The sequence below is a fragment of the Salarias fasciatus genome, chromosome 8 (assembly GCF_902148845.1).
Source record: "Salarias fasciatus chromosome 8, fSalaFa1.1, whole genome shotgun sequence".
Taxonomy (NCBI): domain Eukaryota; kingdom Metazoa; phylum Chordata; class Actinopteri; order Blenniiformes; family Blenniidae; genus Salarias; species Salarias fasciatus.
In genome coordinates, this window is record NC_043752.1 from 160627 (window position 1) to 181771 (window position 21145).

At 56.0% G+C, this 21145-nt stretch overlaps 1 protein-coding gene across 2 annotated transcripts in view; it reads right to left on the reverse strand.

Moving 5' to 3' along the window:
• Positions 1-508: 508 nt before the first annotated feature.
• The window catches only part of LOC115393132 (thyroid hormone receptor alpha-B), a 27761-nt gene continuing 7124 nt past the window's right edge, over positions 509-21145 (reverse strand). For both annotated transcript variants that reach the window (XM_030097977.1, XM_030097978.1), the window contains exons 3-8: positions 14398-14498; positions 14014-14161; positions 13723-13928; positions 7026-7172; positions 4616-4874; positions 509-3662 (exon numbers count right to left, since the gene is read on the reverse strand). In XM_030097977.1, coding sequence (XP_029953837.1) covers positions 3412-3662; positions 4616-4874; positions 7026-7172; positions 13723-13928; positions 14014-14161; positions 14398-14498 — 1112 coding nt within the window. In that variant the 3' untranslated portion in view covers positions 509-3411. The remainder of the gene's footprint in view (positions 3663-4615; positions 4875-7025; positions 7173-13722; positions 13929-14013; positions 14162-14397; positions 14499-21145) is intronic.

The window sequence follows — 21145 nt, forward strand, 5'->3', positions numbered from 1 at the left end:
GGGCCGTTCACATTTTCACCGAGCCGTCTGCGATCCGATCGGATCGACTGGATCGACCGGATCGACGGGATCCGGGGCGCCGCGGCCGCAGGGATCAGTCCTTGTGTAACGTGCACGGATGCGAACGCTCGAGCACGTGTCCTCCTGGAGAGACTCCGGTCCGGCGAGCTTCCTGTTGTGAGGTATGAAAGATTGTGTTTCAGGTTGTTTTTTTTGTTTGTTTTTAGTTTTATGTTGCATTATTTTTTCTATTTGTGTTTTTCTTCTCAAAGTCTGTATCTGATACAAAAGAAACAAAATATAAAAAAGAAATTCCTGTTGTTGTTCCTCCTGATCGGGACGGACAGCTGGACAGACTGACGGCTCTGTGTCACACTGCAGACGGCGCCTCCAGCAGGTCCGAGCGTCCAGAAACAAACGTCACAAAAGCAATGAGGGTCCGACCAGAACCGGACCGGAACCGGACCAGAACCGGACCGGAACCGGAGCAGAACCGGACCTCCGGCGGGTCTTCAGGATTCAGAATCTTTTCATAGAGCTTTTTCCTTAATCTAAACCAGACTCAGAAGGTAAAGCAGCATAAAAACCCAACGGTCTCTCTCACACACACACACACACACACACACACACACACACACACACGCACACACACACACACACACACACACAGTCAGAACCAGCCCAGAACGGTTGTGTCAGCGGCTCCCGACCCGCTTCTGGAATGTGGGATCTGGATCCGATCCGCACCGTCAGGTGGAGGTGTTTCCTGCCGGGGGGGCCATGGGGGTCGGCGTGGGGGGGGTCGCTGCTTCCTCTCTCTCACTCTGCTTCGCCGTTCACATTCAATCGGTGTTGCCACTCTGGGGGGGCGGCGAGGCCAGGCTTGTCTCATGGGGGGGGCAGAGATCTGGTTTGGAGTTGGTGGTTCTGGGGTGAACTGGGGGGGGGGGGGGCACTTGGGTCGGGCGCTTCCAGGAGAAGGGGGCTGAAGACAATAAGGCAAGGACGATGGGTTAAGTGCTACAAAGCCCCCCAGGGGGCTCCACAGTTCTCTCTCGGCCCCCCAGGGGGCTCCACAGTTCTCTCTCGGCCCCCCAGGGGGCTCCACAGTTCTCTCTCGGCCCCCCAGGGGGCTCCACAGTTCTCTCTCGGCCCCCCAGGGGGCTCCACAGTTCTCTCTCGGCCCCCCAGGGGGCTCCACAGTTCTCTCTCGGCCCCCCAGGGGGCTCCACAGTTCTCTCTCGGCCCCCCTCTGGACTCTTCAGGACTTGTCGGTCTAATACTGACGGTCAAACAGGTTTGGGGCTGAGCCCGCTGAGACCAGCTGGTCTGTCACACAGAGCAGCCGGACGCCCAGTCCGGGGGGGGGGGGGCCCGGTCCGGCATGGCGGAGCCGGGTCCGTCATCTCGGTCGGTGGGGGGTCTGATGGAGGCGCAGCTATGCTGCGTCTGGGGGGGGGGGGGACTGGACTCGGTCCGGTTCTCCACGGTTCCACATGAGGCTTGGCTGTCGGTTCTTCCTGGGCCCGGTGGTTCTGCCTGTGAGACCCGCTGCTTGTCTGGGGTTCCCTGGGCTGGTTCTGCTGTCAGTGGGGGCGTGGCCGTGAGGTGGGCGTGGCCGTGAGGTGGGCGTGGCCTCCGGCGCCCAGCGGACTGCTAGCATGCTAACGGTTTCTGTCCTGCATTTGCACCTGAAACAGCTGTCCATGACAGACACACTGACCCGCCGGCGGCGTGCACGTTAGCGGCGTGCACGTTAGCGGCGCGCCGGCCGGGCGTCAGCTGGGCTGGACACACACCCGTCCGTCTGTCCGTCTCTGTGAGTCTCTGCCGGTAAATCCAGATTTGAAAAGGTGACGCTTGGTCCCATAGAACCGGGATGTGACGGACCACCGGCCGGGGGGGTCGGGGGGGGGGGGTCTGGCCCTCCTGTCTTCAGTGGTATTTATTTCAACCAAGGGTTAGCACTGAGGATGTGTGTGTGTATGAGTGTGTGTGTATGTGTGTGTGTGGCTGGGTCTACAGAGGTGAGGTAGAGCCGGGCCCCAGGGGGCGGGGCCTGCTGCCCCGGCCGGGGGTGTGTCCACGCTTTGAGGTAAATGGAGGCGTCTCGGCTGTCGCCTGCTCTCAGCGGCGCCCGCAACGACAACCAAACAACTAAAAACAAAAACAAACGAAAAAACGAAGAAAAAACAAAAAGGCAAAATGTGTATGGAAGCCTGGAGGGGCCAAACTGAGCCGAGCCCGTGAGGAGGGGGCCCGGAAACCCCGCAGGCTCCGCTGCTTCTACAGTAAGATGAGGCATTCACGTTACTCTGAGGTGATGAGGTGTCTGTGTGTGTGTGTGTGTGTGTGTGTGTGTGTGTGTGTGTGTGTGTGTGTGTGTGTGTGTGTGTGTGTGTGAGCGTCGCTGTCTCACTGCTAGCTGCTGCTCTTTAGACCCTCTTCCAGGTGGTTGGTGGGAGTTTAACTCCTCACATTCTACTTCCTGTTTCTCTCTCCCACTTCCTGTCTATCAGTCTGTGCTCCTCCTGCTCTCAGCCCTCCCCCCCCCTCCCCCCCTCCCCCCCCCTCCTCCTCCTCCTCCTCGAGAGTAAAAGGCTTCTTTGTCATTCATCAGACGGTCGCCTGCTGGAACCAGCAGCACCGGCAATGACCAGGCAGGTCCGCTGATATGTGTGTGTGTGTGTGTGTGTGTGTGTGTGTGTGTGTGTGTGTGTGTGTGTGTGTGTGTGTGTGTGTGTGTGTGCGCTACACGTCACAGGAGCCGGTCCGATGACAAATAAAGATGAAGGTAGATGTGTGGCGGGTGGAGTAGCGTGGTATAAATATAGCACCGGTGGGCCTGGCTCGCCGCTGAAGCGGAGCTGAAACGGGGACCGAGGCGCGGCGGCCCCGCCCTGGCCCCGCCCCCGCCCTGGCCCCGCCCCACGCTGAGGTTGGACTGTGCAGTGTCTGCTGATTGGCCGGCGCCACTGCGGCCCTGGAGCCGTAACACTGGAGCAGAAGTAATACTGAGAGGTGCCACAGGGGCCCCGGGGGTCTGGGGGGCCCGGGGGCCCCCGGGGGGCCAGGAGCCGCTCGGACCCAGCGGGTGGAGCAGGCGGAGGCTGACTGGCGGGGGGTGTGTGTGTGTGTGAGTGTGTTCCTGTGTGTGTGTGTCTTGGCAAATGGCTACAGCTGTGACTGGATAAGACATCATGCTCAGACAGAAGGGCCCCGCCCAGCAGGGGGCCCCGCCCAGCAGGGGGCCCCGCCCAGCAGGGGGCTGGCGGGCAGGGGGGGGGGGGGGGGGGGGAGGCGCCGGCGGTCCGGCTCTCCCGTTGCTGGTGTGTTGTTTCTTATTGTCGTTTCCAGTTCTCAGGTGACTGGAGGCGGAGCCCCGCGGGCCGCCCCTCCCCCGCCGCGCCGTCACACCTCCTGGTCCTCGAAGACCTCCAGGAAGAGCGGCGGGAAGAGCTCGGTGGGGCACTCCACCTTCATGTGCAGGAAGCGGCTGGCGTGGCACGCGCCGATCATGCGCAGGTCCGTCACCTTCATCAGCAGCTTGGGCCAGAAGTGGGGAATGTTGTGCTTGCGGTAGTTGATGTAGTGTTCGAACGCCAGCAGGTACGTCTCCTGGCACTGCTCGATCTTCTCCACACAGGTCAGGCCCGAGCGGTCTGGGGGGGGACGGGGGACGGGGGGACGGGGGGACGGGGGGACGGGGACAGGGGGGACGGGGGACAAGGTGAGAAGGAAACTATACCCCTGAGAAACCTGCTGCAGTCCTGAAGTGTGTTTTTATTTTGTTCAGAAGAAACTTTTATTTGAAAATATTCTAAAAGAGAAGCAAGACTTCTGAAGACATGAGTGTGTGTGTGTGTGTGTGTGTGTGTGTGTGTGTGTGTGTGTGTGTGTGTGTGTTCTAAGTGAGAGGATTTCAGCAGCTTCAGCTTTCTTGCTTTAATCACATTTTGATTCTCAACAGCAGCTTCAGCAACGAGAAACACGAGGAAGAAAAACCACGATGGAGCCGCGTGAAGCTGAAACTGAAGTTGAAACTAACACTGAAGCTGAATCAGACATGAAACAGACTGAAACTGGTGTGAAGCTGAAAATTAAACTGACATGAAACTGAAACCAAATGTAGCTGAAAGTGATACTGAAGCTGATGTGAAAATGAAACTGAAGTTGAAACTGACAAGAAGCTGAAGCTGAATCAGACATGAAACACACTGAAACTGATGTGAAGGTGAAACTGAAACTTGCTGAAACGGACATGAAACAGATTGAACCTGACGTGAGGCTGAAACTAAATGAAGCTGAAACAGACATTAAATTGAGAAGGACACTGATGTGAAGCTGAAACTGAAGCTGATGTGAAGATCAAACTGAAAAGAAGCTGAAACTGATGTGAAGTTGAAAATTAAACTGAAACCAAATGTAGCTGAAACTGGCATTTGCTGAAATTGAAACAGACATGAAACTGAGACTGAAGCTGATGTGAAGCTGAATCTGAAGTTGAAGCTGAAGTTGAAACTGATGTGAAGCTGAAGCTAAATGAAGCTGAAACGGACATGAAGCTGAGACTGAAGCTGATGTGAAGCTGAATCTGAAGCTTCCGGCCGCCCACCTGAGCTCATGAGCAGCACGGCCTGCAGCAGCGCCACCTCCGTGTCGTCCAGGTTGAACTGCGCCAGGCTCTTGCCCAGGTCGAAGATGGCGTCGGAGACCACGCCCAGCCCGCCGTTCTTCAGCTGCTCGCGCTTGACGGCCATCTCTCCGCTGAGCGTCAGCGTCTCGCTGTCGGGGTCGTAGCGCATGGCGGCTCGCAGCGACATGATCTCCATGCAGCAGCCCTTCAGCAGGATGATCTGGTCTTCACAAGGCAGCTGCACAGGAGGCGGAGCCGGGGTCAGAGGTCACGCTCTGCTGTCAGCTGGGAGCTACAGCCAACCGCAGCCATACACGCTAATGCTAATGCTAATGCTAATCTTTCCCGTCGCCTCATTCTTCCCGTGAGTCTGTAAAGCAGCTCGTGATGCGTTTAGGGACTCGCCACAGCGGTGGAAAACCCACAGACTCATTTTCAGCGGCTAAATGAGCGGCGTTCATGTTTCTGGTCAGTGATTGGCCGCAGCGCGCCGACGCTAACAGGTCCGCCGCCGCCGCCGCCGCGGGGAGCGTAATGCATCCTTTCACATCGTACTGAGAGCAGGAGGTAAGGGACGCTGTGGTGAAGAGTGACGCTGATCTGCGGCAGATCCGCTCCGTCGGGACGAGGATCCGTCACTACAGGAACCCTGCTACGAGAACCGGCCAATCGGAATTAATTTCAGATTAAAATGTGCTGATTAGGGAGAAGAGAGGAAGGCGACGACCTCTACTTTCAGAAGTATCGGTGATTTATGGCCTGAAAGAGGAGTAACAGATTCCTGATCCCACTTTCTCCTGAGAGCTCCTCCATGACAGGCGGACTCCTCTCAGACCAGAACCCGGCTCTGCTGGAAACCGGCCAATCAGAGGGCTCGGTAGGGGCGGCGCCGCCAGGAACCATCAGGAGGAGAGGAGGAGGAGAGAGGAAGAGAGAGGAGGAGGAGGAGAGAGAGGAGGAGAGAGGAAGAGAGAGGAGGAGGAGAGAGAGGAGGAGAGGAAGAGGAGAGAGGAGAGAGAGGAGGAGGAGAGAGGAGGAGGAGAGAGGAGGAGAGAGGAGAGAGGAAGAGAGAGGAGAGAGGAAGAGAGAGGAGGAGGAGAGAGAGGAGGAGAGGAAGAGGAGAGAGGAGAGAGAGGAGGAGGAGAGAGGAGGAGAGAGAGGAGGAGAGAGGAGAGAGGAAGAGAGAGGAGAGAGGAGGAGAGGAGGAGGAGAGAGAGGAGAGAGAGGAGGAGGAGAGAGGAGGAGAGAGGAGGAGGAGAGAGGAGAGAGAGGAGGAGGAGAGAGAGGAGGAGGAGAGAGGAGGAGGAGAGAGAGGAGGAGGAGAGAGGAGGAGAGAGGAGAGAGAGGAGGAGAGAGGAGGAGGAGAGAGGAGAGAGAGGAGGAGAGAGGAGGAGAGAGGAGAGAGAGGAGGAGAGAGAGGAGGAGGAGAGAGGAGGAGGAGAGAGAGGAGGAGGAGAGAGGAGGAGGAGAGAGGAGGAGAGAGGAGAGAGAGGAGAGAGGAGGAGGAGAGAGGAGAGAGAGGAGAGAGAGGAGGAGAGAGGAGAGAGTGGAGAGAGAGGAGGAGAGAGGAGAGAGAGGAGGAGAGAGGAGAGAGAGGAGAGAGAGGACAGAGGAGGAGGAGAGAGGAGGAGAGAGGAGGAGAGAGGAGGAGGAGGAGAGAGGAGGAGGAGAGAGGAGGAGAGAGAGGACAGAGGAGGAGGAGAGAGGAGGAGGAGAGAGGAGAGAGGAGGAGGAGAGAGGAGAGAGAGGGTCTCAGACTGCAGAGGAACTCTTCCTTCCCTACAGTCTCCGATACTGAGACCGATTCCAGGTCCGGGTCTGATACTGCACCGAGCGCTCCAACAACCAGGAGAGTTTGACATGATGTCAACCGTCAGCAGGGAGACGAGAGACGAGGACAGACAGAGAGAGACGAAGAGAAAGACTAGAGACGACGAGAGACGATGAGAGACAGAGAGAGGGGGGACGAAGAGAGACGACTAGAGACAAGAAGAGATGACTAGAGATGAATATAGACAACTAGAGACAACTAGAGACGACTAGAGACAACTAGAGACGACTAGCGATGACTAGAGATGACTAGAGATGACTAGAGACAACTAAAGACGACTAGAGACGACTCGAGATCACTAGAGATTCCGAGTGACATCCACTATTTGCAGACTCTTGAATATTGATGAAACAACTGGAGTCAGACTGTAAACGATGCTCTGACAAAACATGGAGAGGAGAACGACGGTTGGTGCAGCAGAAACCTAACCAGTCGCTTCATTAGCATTAGCTTAACCAGACACTTAACCAGAAAATGTTAACACACACACACACACACACACACACACACACACACACACACACACACACACACACACACACACACACACACTCTCACCTCCGAGAACATGGGCAGTTTTTTGGCAAAGTCGACGACGCGGGTGATGGCAGGAGTGATGATCTTGGTGAACTCGCTGAAGGCCTCCAGGTCCACCTTGTCTCCGTCCGACGTCGGGGCGACGGGAGACTGGCCGATCTTTTCTGGCTGGGGGGGGACACGGGGGGCGGTTAGGGGTCACTCGGCTCCGAGTCATCAAACACCGCGGCAGAACCACCAGGAATCCCAGACGATCCCAGAAGAGGCCCAAACGCTGCGCGCCTCTTTATCTTCAAGATGTGATCATTACAAACTCTGTCTTATAAAATCAGGAAAAACCATCTGAACTCATGAAATATTACACCAGTGGTGTCAAACAGAAGGCCTGTGGGCCAAAACTGGCCCCAAAGACGCTCCAATGCGGCCAAAACACCAAGCTAGACGACAAAATGTCAAAGAAAAGGATTTTTTTCATCGGAATTTGGGACACAACACAGATCTGAGCCAAGAAATGGGCGACGCTGCAGGGGAGGCTGGAAAACCTGGATGGGACCGGATGGGGTCGGATGGGACCGGATGGGACCGGATGGGACCGGATGGGGTCGGATGGGAACGGATGGGGTGGATGGGACCGGATAAGACCGGATGGGACTGGATGGGACCGGATAAGACCGGATGGGACCGGATGGGACCGGATGGGGTCGGATGGGACTGGATGGAACCGGATGGGACTGGATGGGACTGGATGGGGTTGGATGGGTTGGATGGGACTGGATGGGACCGGATAAGACCGGATGGGACCGGATGGGACCGGATGGGGTTGGATGGGACTGGATGGGACCGGATAAGACCGGATGGGACCGGATGGGACTGGATGGGGTTGGATGGGGTTGGATGGGGTCGGATGGGACCGGATGGGACCGGATGGGACCGGATGGGGTTGGATGGGGTCGGATGGGACCGGATGGGACCGGATGGGACCGGATGGGACCGGTGCAGCTGAGGCTGCGTAACGCAGAGCTGCTGTTGTCCAACTGTGGAGGGTCTGAATAAGAAGACGTCTGATGGACTGTCTGCTCTCAACAGGAGGGGGTCAAAGGTCAGGGGAGACAGGGACTGGCAGCAGATTGAGGGAATCAGAACAAAAAAACAACAACAAAGACCCCACACCCAACAACACAGGAGGGGCGTGGCCGAGTGTCACATGACAGGAAGAGGGTCTCCAGGTCAAATGAAACCGTCAAAGGCTTCAAGGTTCTGCCGGTTCTGGTTTCCTGGTTCTGTGACCCTGATGGAGCCAAAGAGGTGAAAACAAGAGCAAACGAGACGGAACGGCGGTTCCTGAGGTGGGAGGTGTTGGAGCCCGGAGCCCGGAGCCCGGAGCCCGGAGCCCGGAGCCCGGAGCGGGGCCAGGCTTCGGGGGGCAGCTCCAGTCAGACGGGTCGTTCGTTCTGGTCTGACTCTCAGGACCTGGTCTCACAGATGCTTCGCAGCGTTTCAGAACTGAAATGAAGACGGGGACGAATAACCTGCCGCTGCCTTGCTCCGGCGCTCTGAGGCTCAGCCTGATCGATTCGGGCGCCGCCCTCAGGCTCCTCCTGAAACGTGGACTCGCTCTCATCATCCTTCGACGCCAGACGTGCCGAAACTGCAGCTCGGCGTTTCGGACGGTGCGATCGGAAACTTCAGGACTGCAGGTCCAGAAAACACCGAGCACGAGTTTCTGCTGCTGGTCTGCTGATCCGGCTCAGACCGACAGATTTCCCCTCATAAGGTGGGGATCTGCCGCAGAGGGAGGCCTGTTCCAGCCCGAGGCCAGAACCCCGAGGCCCGAGGCCAGAACCCTGAGGCCAGAACCCCGAGGCCAGAACCCTGAGGCCAGAACCCCGAGGCCAGAACCCTGAGGCCAGAACCCCGAGGCCAGAACCCCGAGGCCAGAACCCTGAGGCCCGAGGCCAGAACCCTGAGGCCAGAACCCCGAGGCCAGAACCCTGAGGCCCGAGGCCAGAACCCCGAGGCCCAAGGCCAGAACCCTGAGGCCAGAACCCCGAGGCCAGAACCCTGAGGCCAGAACCCCGAGGCCAGAGGCCAGAACCCTGAGGCCCGAGGCCAGAACCCCGAGGCCCAAGGCCAGAACCCTGAGGCCAGAACCCCGAGGCCCGAGGCCAGAACCCCGAGGCCAGAACCCCGAGGCCAGAACCCTGAGGCCAGAACCCCGAGGCCCGAGGCCAGAACCCTGAGGCCAGAACCCTGAGGCCAGAACCCCGAGGCCAGAACCCCGAGGCCCGAGGCCAGAACCCTGAGGCCAGAACCCTGAGGCCAGAACCCTGAGGCCAGAACCCCGAGGCCCGAGGCCAGAACCCCGAGGCCAGAACCCTGAGGCCAGAACCCCGAGGCCAGAACCCGAGGCCCGAGGCCAGAACCCTGAGGCCAGAACCCGAGGCCCGAGGCCAGAACCCCGAGGCCAGAACCCTGAGGCCAGAACCCTGAGGCCCGAGGCCGGACCGGAAGGTTTCTGCTTCAGTCGCCCTGAAACCCTGCAGTCCTCAGCCGAACGCCGTCTTCACTCACACCGAGGAGAGGCTCTGATTGGCCGTCCTGTCGGACTAACGAGGCTCTGCAGCTCGTCTGGACTCAGCGGTCTGAGTCCAGGATCTGACGTCATGTTTGAGTCAGAAGACTCAGTTTAACCAAACATGAGAACCTCTTCATGACCAGGATCCTGGTTTCCTCTCAGGTTTACTGCTGAATTCCTGAAAGTTCATTTAGGCTTAAATGACGACGGTGAACTAACCTAAACTAACCTCACCTAAACCCACCTGGCTTTAACCGACTTCACCTAAACTAACCTAACCGGCATGACCCTACATGACCTAATGAACTAAACTCTCCTAAACTCACCTAACTTAAACTTACATAACCTGACTTCACCTAAACTAACCTAACCCTAACCCTAACTCACCATAACTAACCTAAACTTACCTCACTTAAACTTATATGATTTAACTTCACCTAAACTAACCAAACCTAAAGGTAACTAAGTCTAAACTGTCCTCACCTAACCTAAACTAACTCTAACCCTAAACTCACCCTAACTAACCTAAACTAACCTAGTCCTAACTTAAACCCACCTAACCTAACCAAACCGAACCTAAACTAACTCTAACCCGAATCAACTGAACCTAAACTAACCCAACCCGACTGGCTTGAACCTGGCTTAATCTAACTTAGCTTTAATTTAACCTAAACTAGTCTAACGCTGACTTAAACCTACCTTACCTAACCTAAACCAACTTAACCTAACTAGTCTAAACTGCACTGTGGAGCCCAGCAGCAGTGTTTCTGTCTCCATGGAAACCGACTGTTTCTGCTGCAGGACTCGGTTCCAGAGGAGGGTGCCGGTCTGGACCGGGCCAGACCAGGCCGGGCCGGACTGGGACCGGCTGCAGGACTCGGTTCTAGAGGAGGGTGCCGGTCTGGACCGGGCCAGACCGGGCCGGTCTGGACCGGACTGGGACCGGCTGCAGGACTCGGTTCTAGAGGAGGGGGCCGGTCTGGACCGGACTGGGACTGGCTGCAGGAATCGGTTCTAGAGGAGGGGGCCGGTCTGGACCGGACTGGGACCGGCTGCAGGACTCGGTTCTAGAGGAGGGGGCCGGTCTGGACCGGACTGGGACCGGCTGCAGGACTCGGTTCTAGAGGAGGGGGCCGGTCTGGACCGGACTGGGACCGGCTGCAGGACTCGGTTCTAGAGGAGGGACCGGCTGCAGGACTCGGTTCTAGAGGAGTGGGCCGGTCTGGACCGGACTGGGACCGGCTGCAGGACTCGGTTCTAGAGGAGGGGGCCGGTCTGGACCGGACTGGGACCGGCCTGCAGGACTCGGTTCTAGAGGAGGGGGCCGGTCTGGACCGGACTGGGACCGGCTGCAGGACTCGGTTCTAGAGGAGGGGGCCGGTCTGGACCGGACTGGGACCGGCTGCAGGACTCGGTTCTAGAGGAGGGGGCCGGTCTGGACCGGACTGGGACCGGCTGCAGGACTCGGTTCATCGTTTGTTTTCAGGATGCAGGAAGACGATTTTCCTGCATGGCGCCGGCAGCAGGTTTCTGTTCCTGTGCTGCTCTGGTGTCATGACTCGCTGACCCTGATGACCCTGATGACCCTGACTTGACCCCGGCGTGTCTCTGTGCTTCGTGGGGGCCACGGCCCGGGAAGAGCCCGGCACTGGGGGGGGGGCACCGCGTGAACCGGATGGAGGCGTCCGCCTGCCAAGCTGCACCGCGGCGCTCATGACCGAGGGCTGGTCTTGGCGGGGAAAAAGACGGAGCGACGTTCCCGCAGACGGCCGGTTCTCCGACGACAAACCGCCTCCCTGTGAAGCTTGAGCACAGAGCTGCTTCACACGAGAACCCAGCGACTGTTCCCTCACAGACTTCACCTCAACACCGCCGTAAAGCCCTGCAGCTGTGTTTCGCCCTTCATTGCATTCTTTAGAGACTTCAAGATCTTTTTAAGATGATTTCCTTCAGCGAGTTTAATAACTCAGCAGTGGGAACAGCGCTGAAGCTTCGTTCAACAACTCGTCAGTATAAACAGCAGAAAATCCACTCATGGAAACAACGTCACTCATTAACAAGCCTCTTTTCACCTCCTGATCTGTGTTGAAAATCAATCAGTTTCACCAAATTCACCTGTAAATAAACCAACATGTTGGAATAAGCTGCAACATATAAAAAAAATATAATTTATACGACGAGAAAGAAAAGTTACAGCATATTAACAACCTCTGACACACCGAGGTCCAGCAGCATTCTGAGTGTCAAACAGACTGACGGAGGACGTCTGAAGGCTGGGACTCCGTTCTGGGGTCACTCAGAGTGGTGATATTCGGGGATATTCGGGGATATTCGGTGATATTCGGGGATATTCGGGGATATTCGGGGATATTCGGTGATATTCGGGGATATTCGGGGATATTCGGTGATAGTCGGTGATATTCGGGGATATTCGGTGATAGTCGGTGATATTCTATGATATTCTGTGATATTTGGTGATATTCTGTGATATTCGGTGATATTCGGGGATATTCGGTGATATTTGGTGATATTTGGTGATATTTGGTGATATTCGGGGATATTCGGGGATATTCGGTGATATTCGGGGATATTCGGGGATATTCGGTGATATTCGGGGATATTCGGGGATATTCGGGGATATTCGGTGATAGTCGGTGATATTCGGGGATATTCGGTGATAGTCGGTGATATTCTATGATATTCTGTGATATTTGGTGATATTCTGTGATATTTGGTGATATTCGGTGATATTTGGTGATATTCGGTGATATTCGGTGATATTCGGGGATATTCGGTGATAGTCGGTGATATTCTATGATATTCTGTGATATTTGGTGATATTCTGTGATATTCTGTGATATTTGGGGATATTCGGGGATATTCGGGGATATTCGGGGATATTTGGGGATATTCGGGGATATTCGGTGATATTCGGTGATATTCGGGGATATTCGGTGATATTTGGTGATATTTGGTGATATTTGGTGATATTCGGGGATATTCGGGGATATTTGGGGATATTTGGGGATATTCGGGGATATTCGGGGATATTCACTGATATTCGGTGATATTCGGTAATATTTGGTGATATTCGGGGATATTCGGTGATATTCGGGGATATTAGGTGATATTTGGTGATATTCGGTGATATTCGGTGATATTCGGTGATATTCGGTGATATTCGGGGATATTCGGTGATATTCGGTGATATTCGGGGATATTCGGGGATATTCGGGGATATTCGGGGATATTCGGTGATATTCGGTGATATTCGGTGATATTCGGTGATATTCGGTGATATTCGGTGATATTCGGGGATATTCGGTGATATTCAGTGATATTCGGGGATATTCGGTGATATTCGGTGATATTCGGTGATATTTGGTGATATTTGGTGATATTCGGTGATATTCGGTGATATTCGGTGATATTCGGTGATATTTGGTGATATTCGGTGATATTCGGGGATATTCGGTGATATTCTGTGATATTCGGTGATATTCGGGGATATTCGGTGATATTCGGTGATATTCGGTGATATTCGGTGATATTTGGTGATATTCGGGGATATTCGGTGATATTCGGTGATATTCGGTGATATTCGGTGATATTCGGTGATATTTGGTGATATTCGGTGATATTCGGTGATATTCGGTGATATTTGGTGATATTTGGTGATATTCGGTGATATTCGGTGATATTTGGTGATATTTGGTGATATTCGGTGATATTTGGTGATATTCGGTGATATTTGGTGATATTTGGTGATATTTGGTGATATTTGGGGATATTCGGGGATATTCGGGGATATTTGGTGATATTCGGTGATATTCGGTGATATTTGGTGATATTTGGTGATATTTGGTGATATTCGGTGATATTTGGTGATATTTGGTGATATTTGGTGATATTCGGTGATATTCGGTAATATTCGGTGATATTCGGTGATATTCGGTGATATTCGGTGATATTTGGTGATATTTGGTGATATTCGGTGATATTCGGTGATATTCGGTAATATTCGGTGATATTCGGTGATATTCGGTGCTGGCTGTGGAGGTGAAGCTCTACGCTGACGACACCCTGATGTTTAGCTCCAGCTGACCTGACTTCCTGTCAGGGGTGAACGGTGGCGGGTCGTACCAGGAATTTGCGCTTCTGTTTCCACTGGGAGCCCTGAGCGTTGGTGTGCCGGTGGGCCTCCGTCACCAGGCGGATCAGGTCCCACTCGGACCCGGTGGGCTCTGGACGGGTCTGGAGGGATTTCACCATCTCCTCCTTCTTGCGCCGCTCCCGGTTCTCCTCGATGAGGCGCCGCTTGGCCACCCGCTTGGACTCGTCCAGCACCACTGAGGAGCAGAGGCCGGATCGGCGTGAGAAACCTCCGCGGGTCGGGGTTCTGGTCGGGTTCTGGTCGGGGGAGGGGGGACTCACGGTCCATGGCCATGCCCACGGCGATGCACTTCTTGAAGCGGCACAGCTGGCACTGGTTCCGGGTGATCTTGTCGATGATGCAGCAGCCATCGTACTTGCAGGAGTAGGTCGGGTGGAGGTTCTTCTGAATGGTCCTACGAAAGAAACCCTGCGGGCGACAGCAGAGGGGCGGAGTCAGGGTCAGGAGCTCGGCGGGGGAGGGGGAGGGGCAGCAGGAGGACGGCTGACAGCTGAACGCAACAGAGGGAACCAGGAACCAACGGAAAGACGAAGACGGAAACAGAGTCTGAATCTGCATCCGGAAAGACGGAGATGAAGAGGATGCAGCGGTAGTGTGTGTGTGTGTGTGTGTGTGTGTGTGTGTGTGTGTGTGTGTGTGTGTACCTTGCAGCCCTCGCAGGTGATGCAGCGGTAGTGGTAGCCCGTGGCCTTGTCTCCACACACCACACACGGCTCGTCCTTTTCCAGGTAGCTGGGTATGTACCCTGCCAGGGAGGAAGAGGACGGTTATCGTCACGGAAACCTCACACAGGGAAAACCCCCGGTTCGAGTCCCGCTTGACCCTGCGACCTTCGAGCTGGTGGTTTCCTCAAACTGCAGTTCAATAAGAAATGAGGAACAGCTGAGGTGAAAGGTCAAATTAGGAAAGACGGAATCATTTCAGACACACTGTTCTCCGAGTTCTCCCACTGCTGTGAGCCGGCGAAGCGTTCTCATTGGCTGAGTATTAGGGATGCCCCAATCAGCTTCGTTTGCCACCGAGTCCGAGTCCTATCATTTTGAGTATCTGCCGATTCCGAGTCCCGATCCGATTCTTTTCTAATATCGTAAAATATGTACATTATCTATAAAAAAAAGCCGGGAACGCATCAGCGCTGAGGCCTGCTTCAGTGAGCAGCAGCGGCCAGAAACGCTCAATCCAGAGTCAGGAGGCAGAGCAGCAACACGACCTGGACCCGGAAACAGGACCAGTTACGCATGTCGCCAGTTTGATGCTTTTCATTGCCCAAGAAACAGCTGATTAGCGCAAAGAAGAGCCGACGTCAACGGTAGAACTGTGCAACAGCGCTTCCGGGTTTAATGATGGAATTGCGCAACAACGCCACGACCGTAAACGCGTCCCGGCTTCAATGGTTCAAAAGAAAAGAAAAAATAAACATCTGTATCCGACCGAGTCCAAACCGGGAGGAAACTTCCGATCCTGAGCGAGTCCGTAATCACGTGATCGGGGCCGCCCTGCAGGCCGAGGCCGGCGGCACCGGCACACTCCCGCAGAACCGGCACACTTTTATAGAACCGACACTCTCCCGCAGAACCGGCACACTCCTGCAGAACCGGCACACTTTTATAGAACCGACACTCTCCCGCAGAACCGGCACACTCCCGCAGAACCGACACACTCCTGCAGAACCGGCACACTCCTGCAGAACCGGCACACTTTTATAGAACCGACACTCTCCCGCAGAACCGACATACTCCCGCAGAACCGACACACTCCTGCAGAACCGACATACTCCCGCAGAACCGACACACTCCTGCAGAACCGACATACTTTTATAGAACCGACACTCTCCCACAGAACCGACACACTCCTGGAGAACCGACACTCTCCCGCAGAACCGGCACACTCCTGCAGAACCGGCACACTTTTATAGAACCGACACTCTCCCGCAGAACCGGCACACTCCCGCAGAACCGGCACACTTTTATAGAACCGACACTCTCCCGCAGAACCGGCACACTCCTGCAGAACCGGCACACTTTTATAGAACCGACACTCTCCCGCAGAACCGACATACTCCCGCAGAACCGACACACTCCTGCAGAACCGACATACTCCCGCAGAACCGACACACTCCTGCAGAACCGACATACTTTTATGGAACCGACACTCTCCCACAGAACCGACACACTCCTGGAGAACCGACACTCTCCCGCAGAACCGACACACTCCTGGAGAACCGACACACTCCTGCAGAACCGACATACTTCCGCAGAACCGACACACTCCTGCAGAACCGACATACTCCCGCAGAACCGACACACTCCTGCAGAACCGACACACTCCTGCAGAACCGACACACTCCCGCAGAACCGACACACTCCTGCAGAACCGACATACTCCCGCAGAACCGACACACTCCTGCAGAACCGACACACTCCTGCAGAACCGACACACTCCTGCAGAACCGACACACTCCCGCAGAACCGACACACTCCTGCAGAACCGACACACTCCCGCAGAACCGACACTCTCCCACAGAACCGACACACTCCTGGAGAACCGACACTCTCCCGCAGAACCGACACACTCCTGGAGAACAGACACTCTCCCACAGAACCGACACACTCCTGGAGAACCGACACTCTCCCGCAGAACCGACACACTCCTGGAGAACCGACACTCTCCCGCAGAACCGACACACTCCTGGAGAACAGACACTCTCCCACAGAACCGACACACTCCTGGAGAACCGGCACACTCTCGCAGAACCGACACACTCCCGCAGAACCGACACTCTCCCACAGAACCGACACACTCCTGGAGAACCGGCACACTCTCGCAGAACCGACACACTCCTGGAGAACCGACACTCTCCCACAGAACCGACACACTCCCGCAGAACCGACACACTCCTGCAGAACTGAAACTCTCCTGCAGAACCGACAGACTCACACTGAACACACTCCTTGAAGCCGGCTACGCTGCAGCTCGGTGCCTGTGCTCCGCCTCCCATAATGCACTGGGCTGTGCAGAGCGGCGTGCCGGCCGCGGTCTGGACCGCCGAGGTTCTCTGATCTGCGTCTCGCCTGCGGAGCTTCGCCTGCTTTCAGCTGCAGAACAGAACAGTTTGTTCTTTTCCAGACCGGAGCGCACAGACACAGGAAACAGCAGATTCCCAGACAGTCCGTGTGATATACTGCTGCAGAGCCGGGGGGGGGGGGGGGGGGGCATGGCATGTCACAGATAAATTCACTTTACGTCACATAAACTCAGAAACTGGCACATTTCCCCCGTCTGCACGCCTCCCAGTGGACCCAGCGTGTCGGGGGTGGGGGGGGGGACGAACAGGAGCGAACGGGAAGCCGGAGCAGAACAGGGAGTCCTGCAGCCTCACACACTTCACACACTCCAGGATCACAGCCGAGACTCCAGCAGCACACACACACAGACACACACAGACACACACACACACACAGACACACAAAGACACACACACACACACACACACACACACCAGACACACACACACACACACAAAGACACACACACCACACACACACACAAAGACACACACACACACACACACACACACACACACAGACACACACACACACACACACCTGCCAGTGGACACAGTGTACTGAAACCGTCTTCAAAGCTCCATGAATGAGGTGAGACAGAGAGGAGGAGACACTGGAGGGACGGTACCGGAGTTCAACCGGGGTTCTAGAGCTCCAGGAGAAGAACAGCAGCAGCAGCAGCAGCAGCAGCCCCCCCCCCCCCCCCCCCCCCCCCCCCCCCCCCCCCCTCCACCCCCCACAGGCACACTTTCTCCTCGGGGTCAAAGTTCACAACAACGTTTTGTCTTCACTACTCTCCCGTCAGCTGCTGCTGCCTGGATCCACAAACCCCCGGAGTCCCGGGACAGGGTCTCTGAGGGGGGGCCGGTCCGACACCGTCACTGACTGCACAACGGACCAAACAGGCGCAAACACACACTCATGACGGTACAACACACTAAACACACACTCTGAGTCCCAGTCTGAGGGCTTCAGATGAACAGAGACGCTCACTGCTGCTCCGGTCTGATGAGGACGACTGGAGTCCCTGGAGTCCTGAGTGGGGTCTGGACCAGAGTCTGGACCAGAGTCTGGACTGGAGTCTGGACCAGAGTCTGGACTGGAGTCTGGACTGGAGTCTGGACCAGAGTCTGGACTGGAGTCTGGACCAGAGTCTGGACTAGAGTCTGGACCAGAGTCTGGACCAGAGTCTGGACCAGAGTCTGGACCAGAGTCTGGACCAGAGTCTGGACCAGAGTCTGGACTGGAGTCTGGACTGGAGTCTGGACTGGAGGCTGGACTGGAGTCTGGACCGGAGTCTGGACCAGAGTCTGGACTGGAGTCTGGACTGGAGTCTGGACTGGAGTCTGGACTGGAGTCTGGACCGGAGTCTGGCTGGTCCAGTCTACATGGGTGTTTTTTCAATCTGATTGAAAACAGTCGTGTCAAACTCATCTGTATTCATGGACGGCAGACAAAGCGGTCCAGGATCAGTCCAGGTTCTCCAGGGTCCTGGGCGAAGTGGATTATACAGCGTCCCGTGACACGAGACAGAGTCTCTCGGGGAAGAGACTCTGTCCTCAGAGGGTTCTTTCGGGTCAGTAACGTTCCATCATCTCCAGGAGGCGCTGCTCAGAGAGCCCCTCCCCCGCCCGGCGCCACGGCTCCCCCCGCCTGCCGGTGTTCCAGATGAACTGGTGTCCGTGTTAACTGGTGGCCTTGTAGAGGTTCTAGTGACGCCGGTTCTCTACAGTTCCAGTAAATCTATCAGTTCAGTCTTTAGTGAGTCTGATTCTAACATCTGCTGCTTCCAGCATGTTTACAGGAACCGTCACTCGTTACCATGGCAACCAGTTCATGCGTCACACCGGGCGTTCCGCTGGTCGTCTACCACCGAGCTCTTTCAACACCGGGCTCCAGCTCTCCTCAGGGTTTGTTTCTGGGTTTTCATAAAAAGTTTCCCTGCCACCGTCCAGTTCTTCTGCTTGTGTTTCACTTTCCTGCTTCCTATTTCCTACTTCCTGTTTCCTACTTCCTGTCACGTCATCACGTCACTCCGTACGAGGGAACGCATGGCGGAATGAATAATCCTCGTTTAATCCGCTCTGCTGTTTATCTGAGACACGGAGCGGATTACGGATCGGTGTAGACCACCTCCAACAAACGGATCAGAAATACGATCCGCTCCGAGTGAAGCGGATCCACTCCGGGTTTTACATGAACCTTTAGGATCCGCTCCACCTGCAGTCCGTTAGGGGGGTTTCTGGGTCCAGGTAAACCGGACCGCTGGACTGGAGTCTGACCGACAGCTCAGGGTCTGCAGAAGCTTCATCGTCACGCCGCCTGTTCACACACCTGACGCCTGTAATTTGACACCAGCATCATTGACTTGTACAGACTGAGCAGTCTCAACGCTTCCATATCCAGCATCACTGGTTTGTCATTTGACACCAGCCTCACAGTCAGTCACGCTTTTGGACTGCATCAAGACGGCCGCGCAGCGTCAAAGGTTTGTAATTTGACACCTGCTTCCTGCTGCTCAGACCTGACGGCTTCATGAAGAGGACAGTGGCGTCTTCCAGCGGGTCTCCTGAAGACAGACATGCTGCCAGGGTCTCCGTCCCAAATGGACGAAAGACGACGTGAGATGACGATGGGAAAAGGACGGGACGAGGACGAAGACAGGGACAAGGACGGGACGAGGACGAGGATGGGACGAGGATGAAGACAGGGGCAAGGACGGGACGAGGACGAGGATGGGACGAGGATGAAGACAGGGGCAAGGACGGGACGAGGACGAGGATGGGACGAGGATGAAGACAGGGGCAAGGACGGGACGAGGACGAGGATGGGACGAGGATGAAGACAGGGGCAAGGACGGGACGAGGACGAGGACGAGGACGGGATGAGGACGAAGACAGGGACAAGGACGGGACGAGGACGAGGATGGGACGAGGATGAAGACAGAGGCAAGGACGGGACGAGGACGAGGATGAGGACGAGGACGGGATGAGGACGAAGACAGGGACAAGGACGGGATGAGGACGAGGACGAGGACGGGACGAGGACGAGGACGGGAATCCAGCACTTCATCCTGACCCACATTTAAAACCAGAGTTCTCAGAACCTCAGAGCCAAAACCCGGTTTACTGTTGAGGAAAAGGACAGACCCAGAGACAGGGTCAGTCCCGCCGAGTCCAGCGTCTTTCAGACAACAGAAGCTTCTCCTAAAAGGGTTTTTCCCAAAATAAAAGCAGAAGTTCATCCTGCGGCGCTCGCTCTAAAACAACCACGACACAGAACCAACAAACGTTCCTGGCAGGATCTGGAGAACCGGGTCTTCACCAGCAGGAGGAGGTCTGACCGGTTCCAGATTCACTCCGCAGCAGGAAACACACTTCATGTCCCGGATGAGGACGAGCTGCGGCTGCAGCAGGCGGGGAGAGAGGCCTGGGGGTCCTGACGGAGTCCTGATCAGGGATCAGAACCGAGAGCCGATTCTTCTGCAGAACCGGTTCCCAGTGACTCTGTCTCCCTGACGGTTCTGCTGTGATGACGGGATGTGCGCCGAGCGTAACGTCGGCTCCGGTCCGGCTCCGGTCCGGCTCCGGTCCGGCTATGGCCCGGCTCCGGTCCGGCTCCGGTCCGGCTCCGGTCCGGCTATGGCCCGGCTCCGGTCCAGCTATGGCCCGGCTCCGGTCCGGCTCCGGTCCGGCTCCGGTCCGGCTATGGCCCGGCTCCGGTCCGGCTCCGGTCCGGCTCCGGTCCGGCTCCGGTCCGGCTATGGCCCGGCTCCGGTCCGGCTCCGGTCCGGCTCCGGTCCGGCTCCGGTCCAGCTATGGCCCGGCTCCGGTCCGGCTCCGGTCCGGCTCCGGTCCGGTGGTCTGGAGACTCTCAGGAAGGATCCTATGGGTCCGCACCCGGAGCGCTGAGGCTCCGGCTGAGCAGCAGGTCGGGCGCTGAGAGCAGGAACTTGTTCCTCAATAAGTGATTTCAAAATAAAATCTGCGTTTTTGCCTGAACATTGTTTTTTTTTTTAATTCTTCTGGTGGAAAATATGACAAACAGCGCGATCTAATCGTTACTCGCTTCAGCAGAATGATCGACGTTCTCCTGAGTCACTGCAGGAACGTCAAACTCCAGAACAGCTCTGCGACCGGAGCGCCTCTGTGTTGCCAGATTGGGCGGGTTTCTGCACAATCAAGGTTCTTTAGAACAGGTCGGGCGGGTTGATCAAACGGTTCGGTGCTTGTGACGTGTTTTTATGATGCAAATCCGGTTTTTACGGTTTTAACGAGCATTTTGTCCAGAGATGGAGGTTTGTTCTGCTCTCTGATGTTGGACGGTT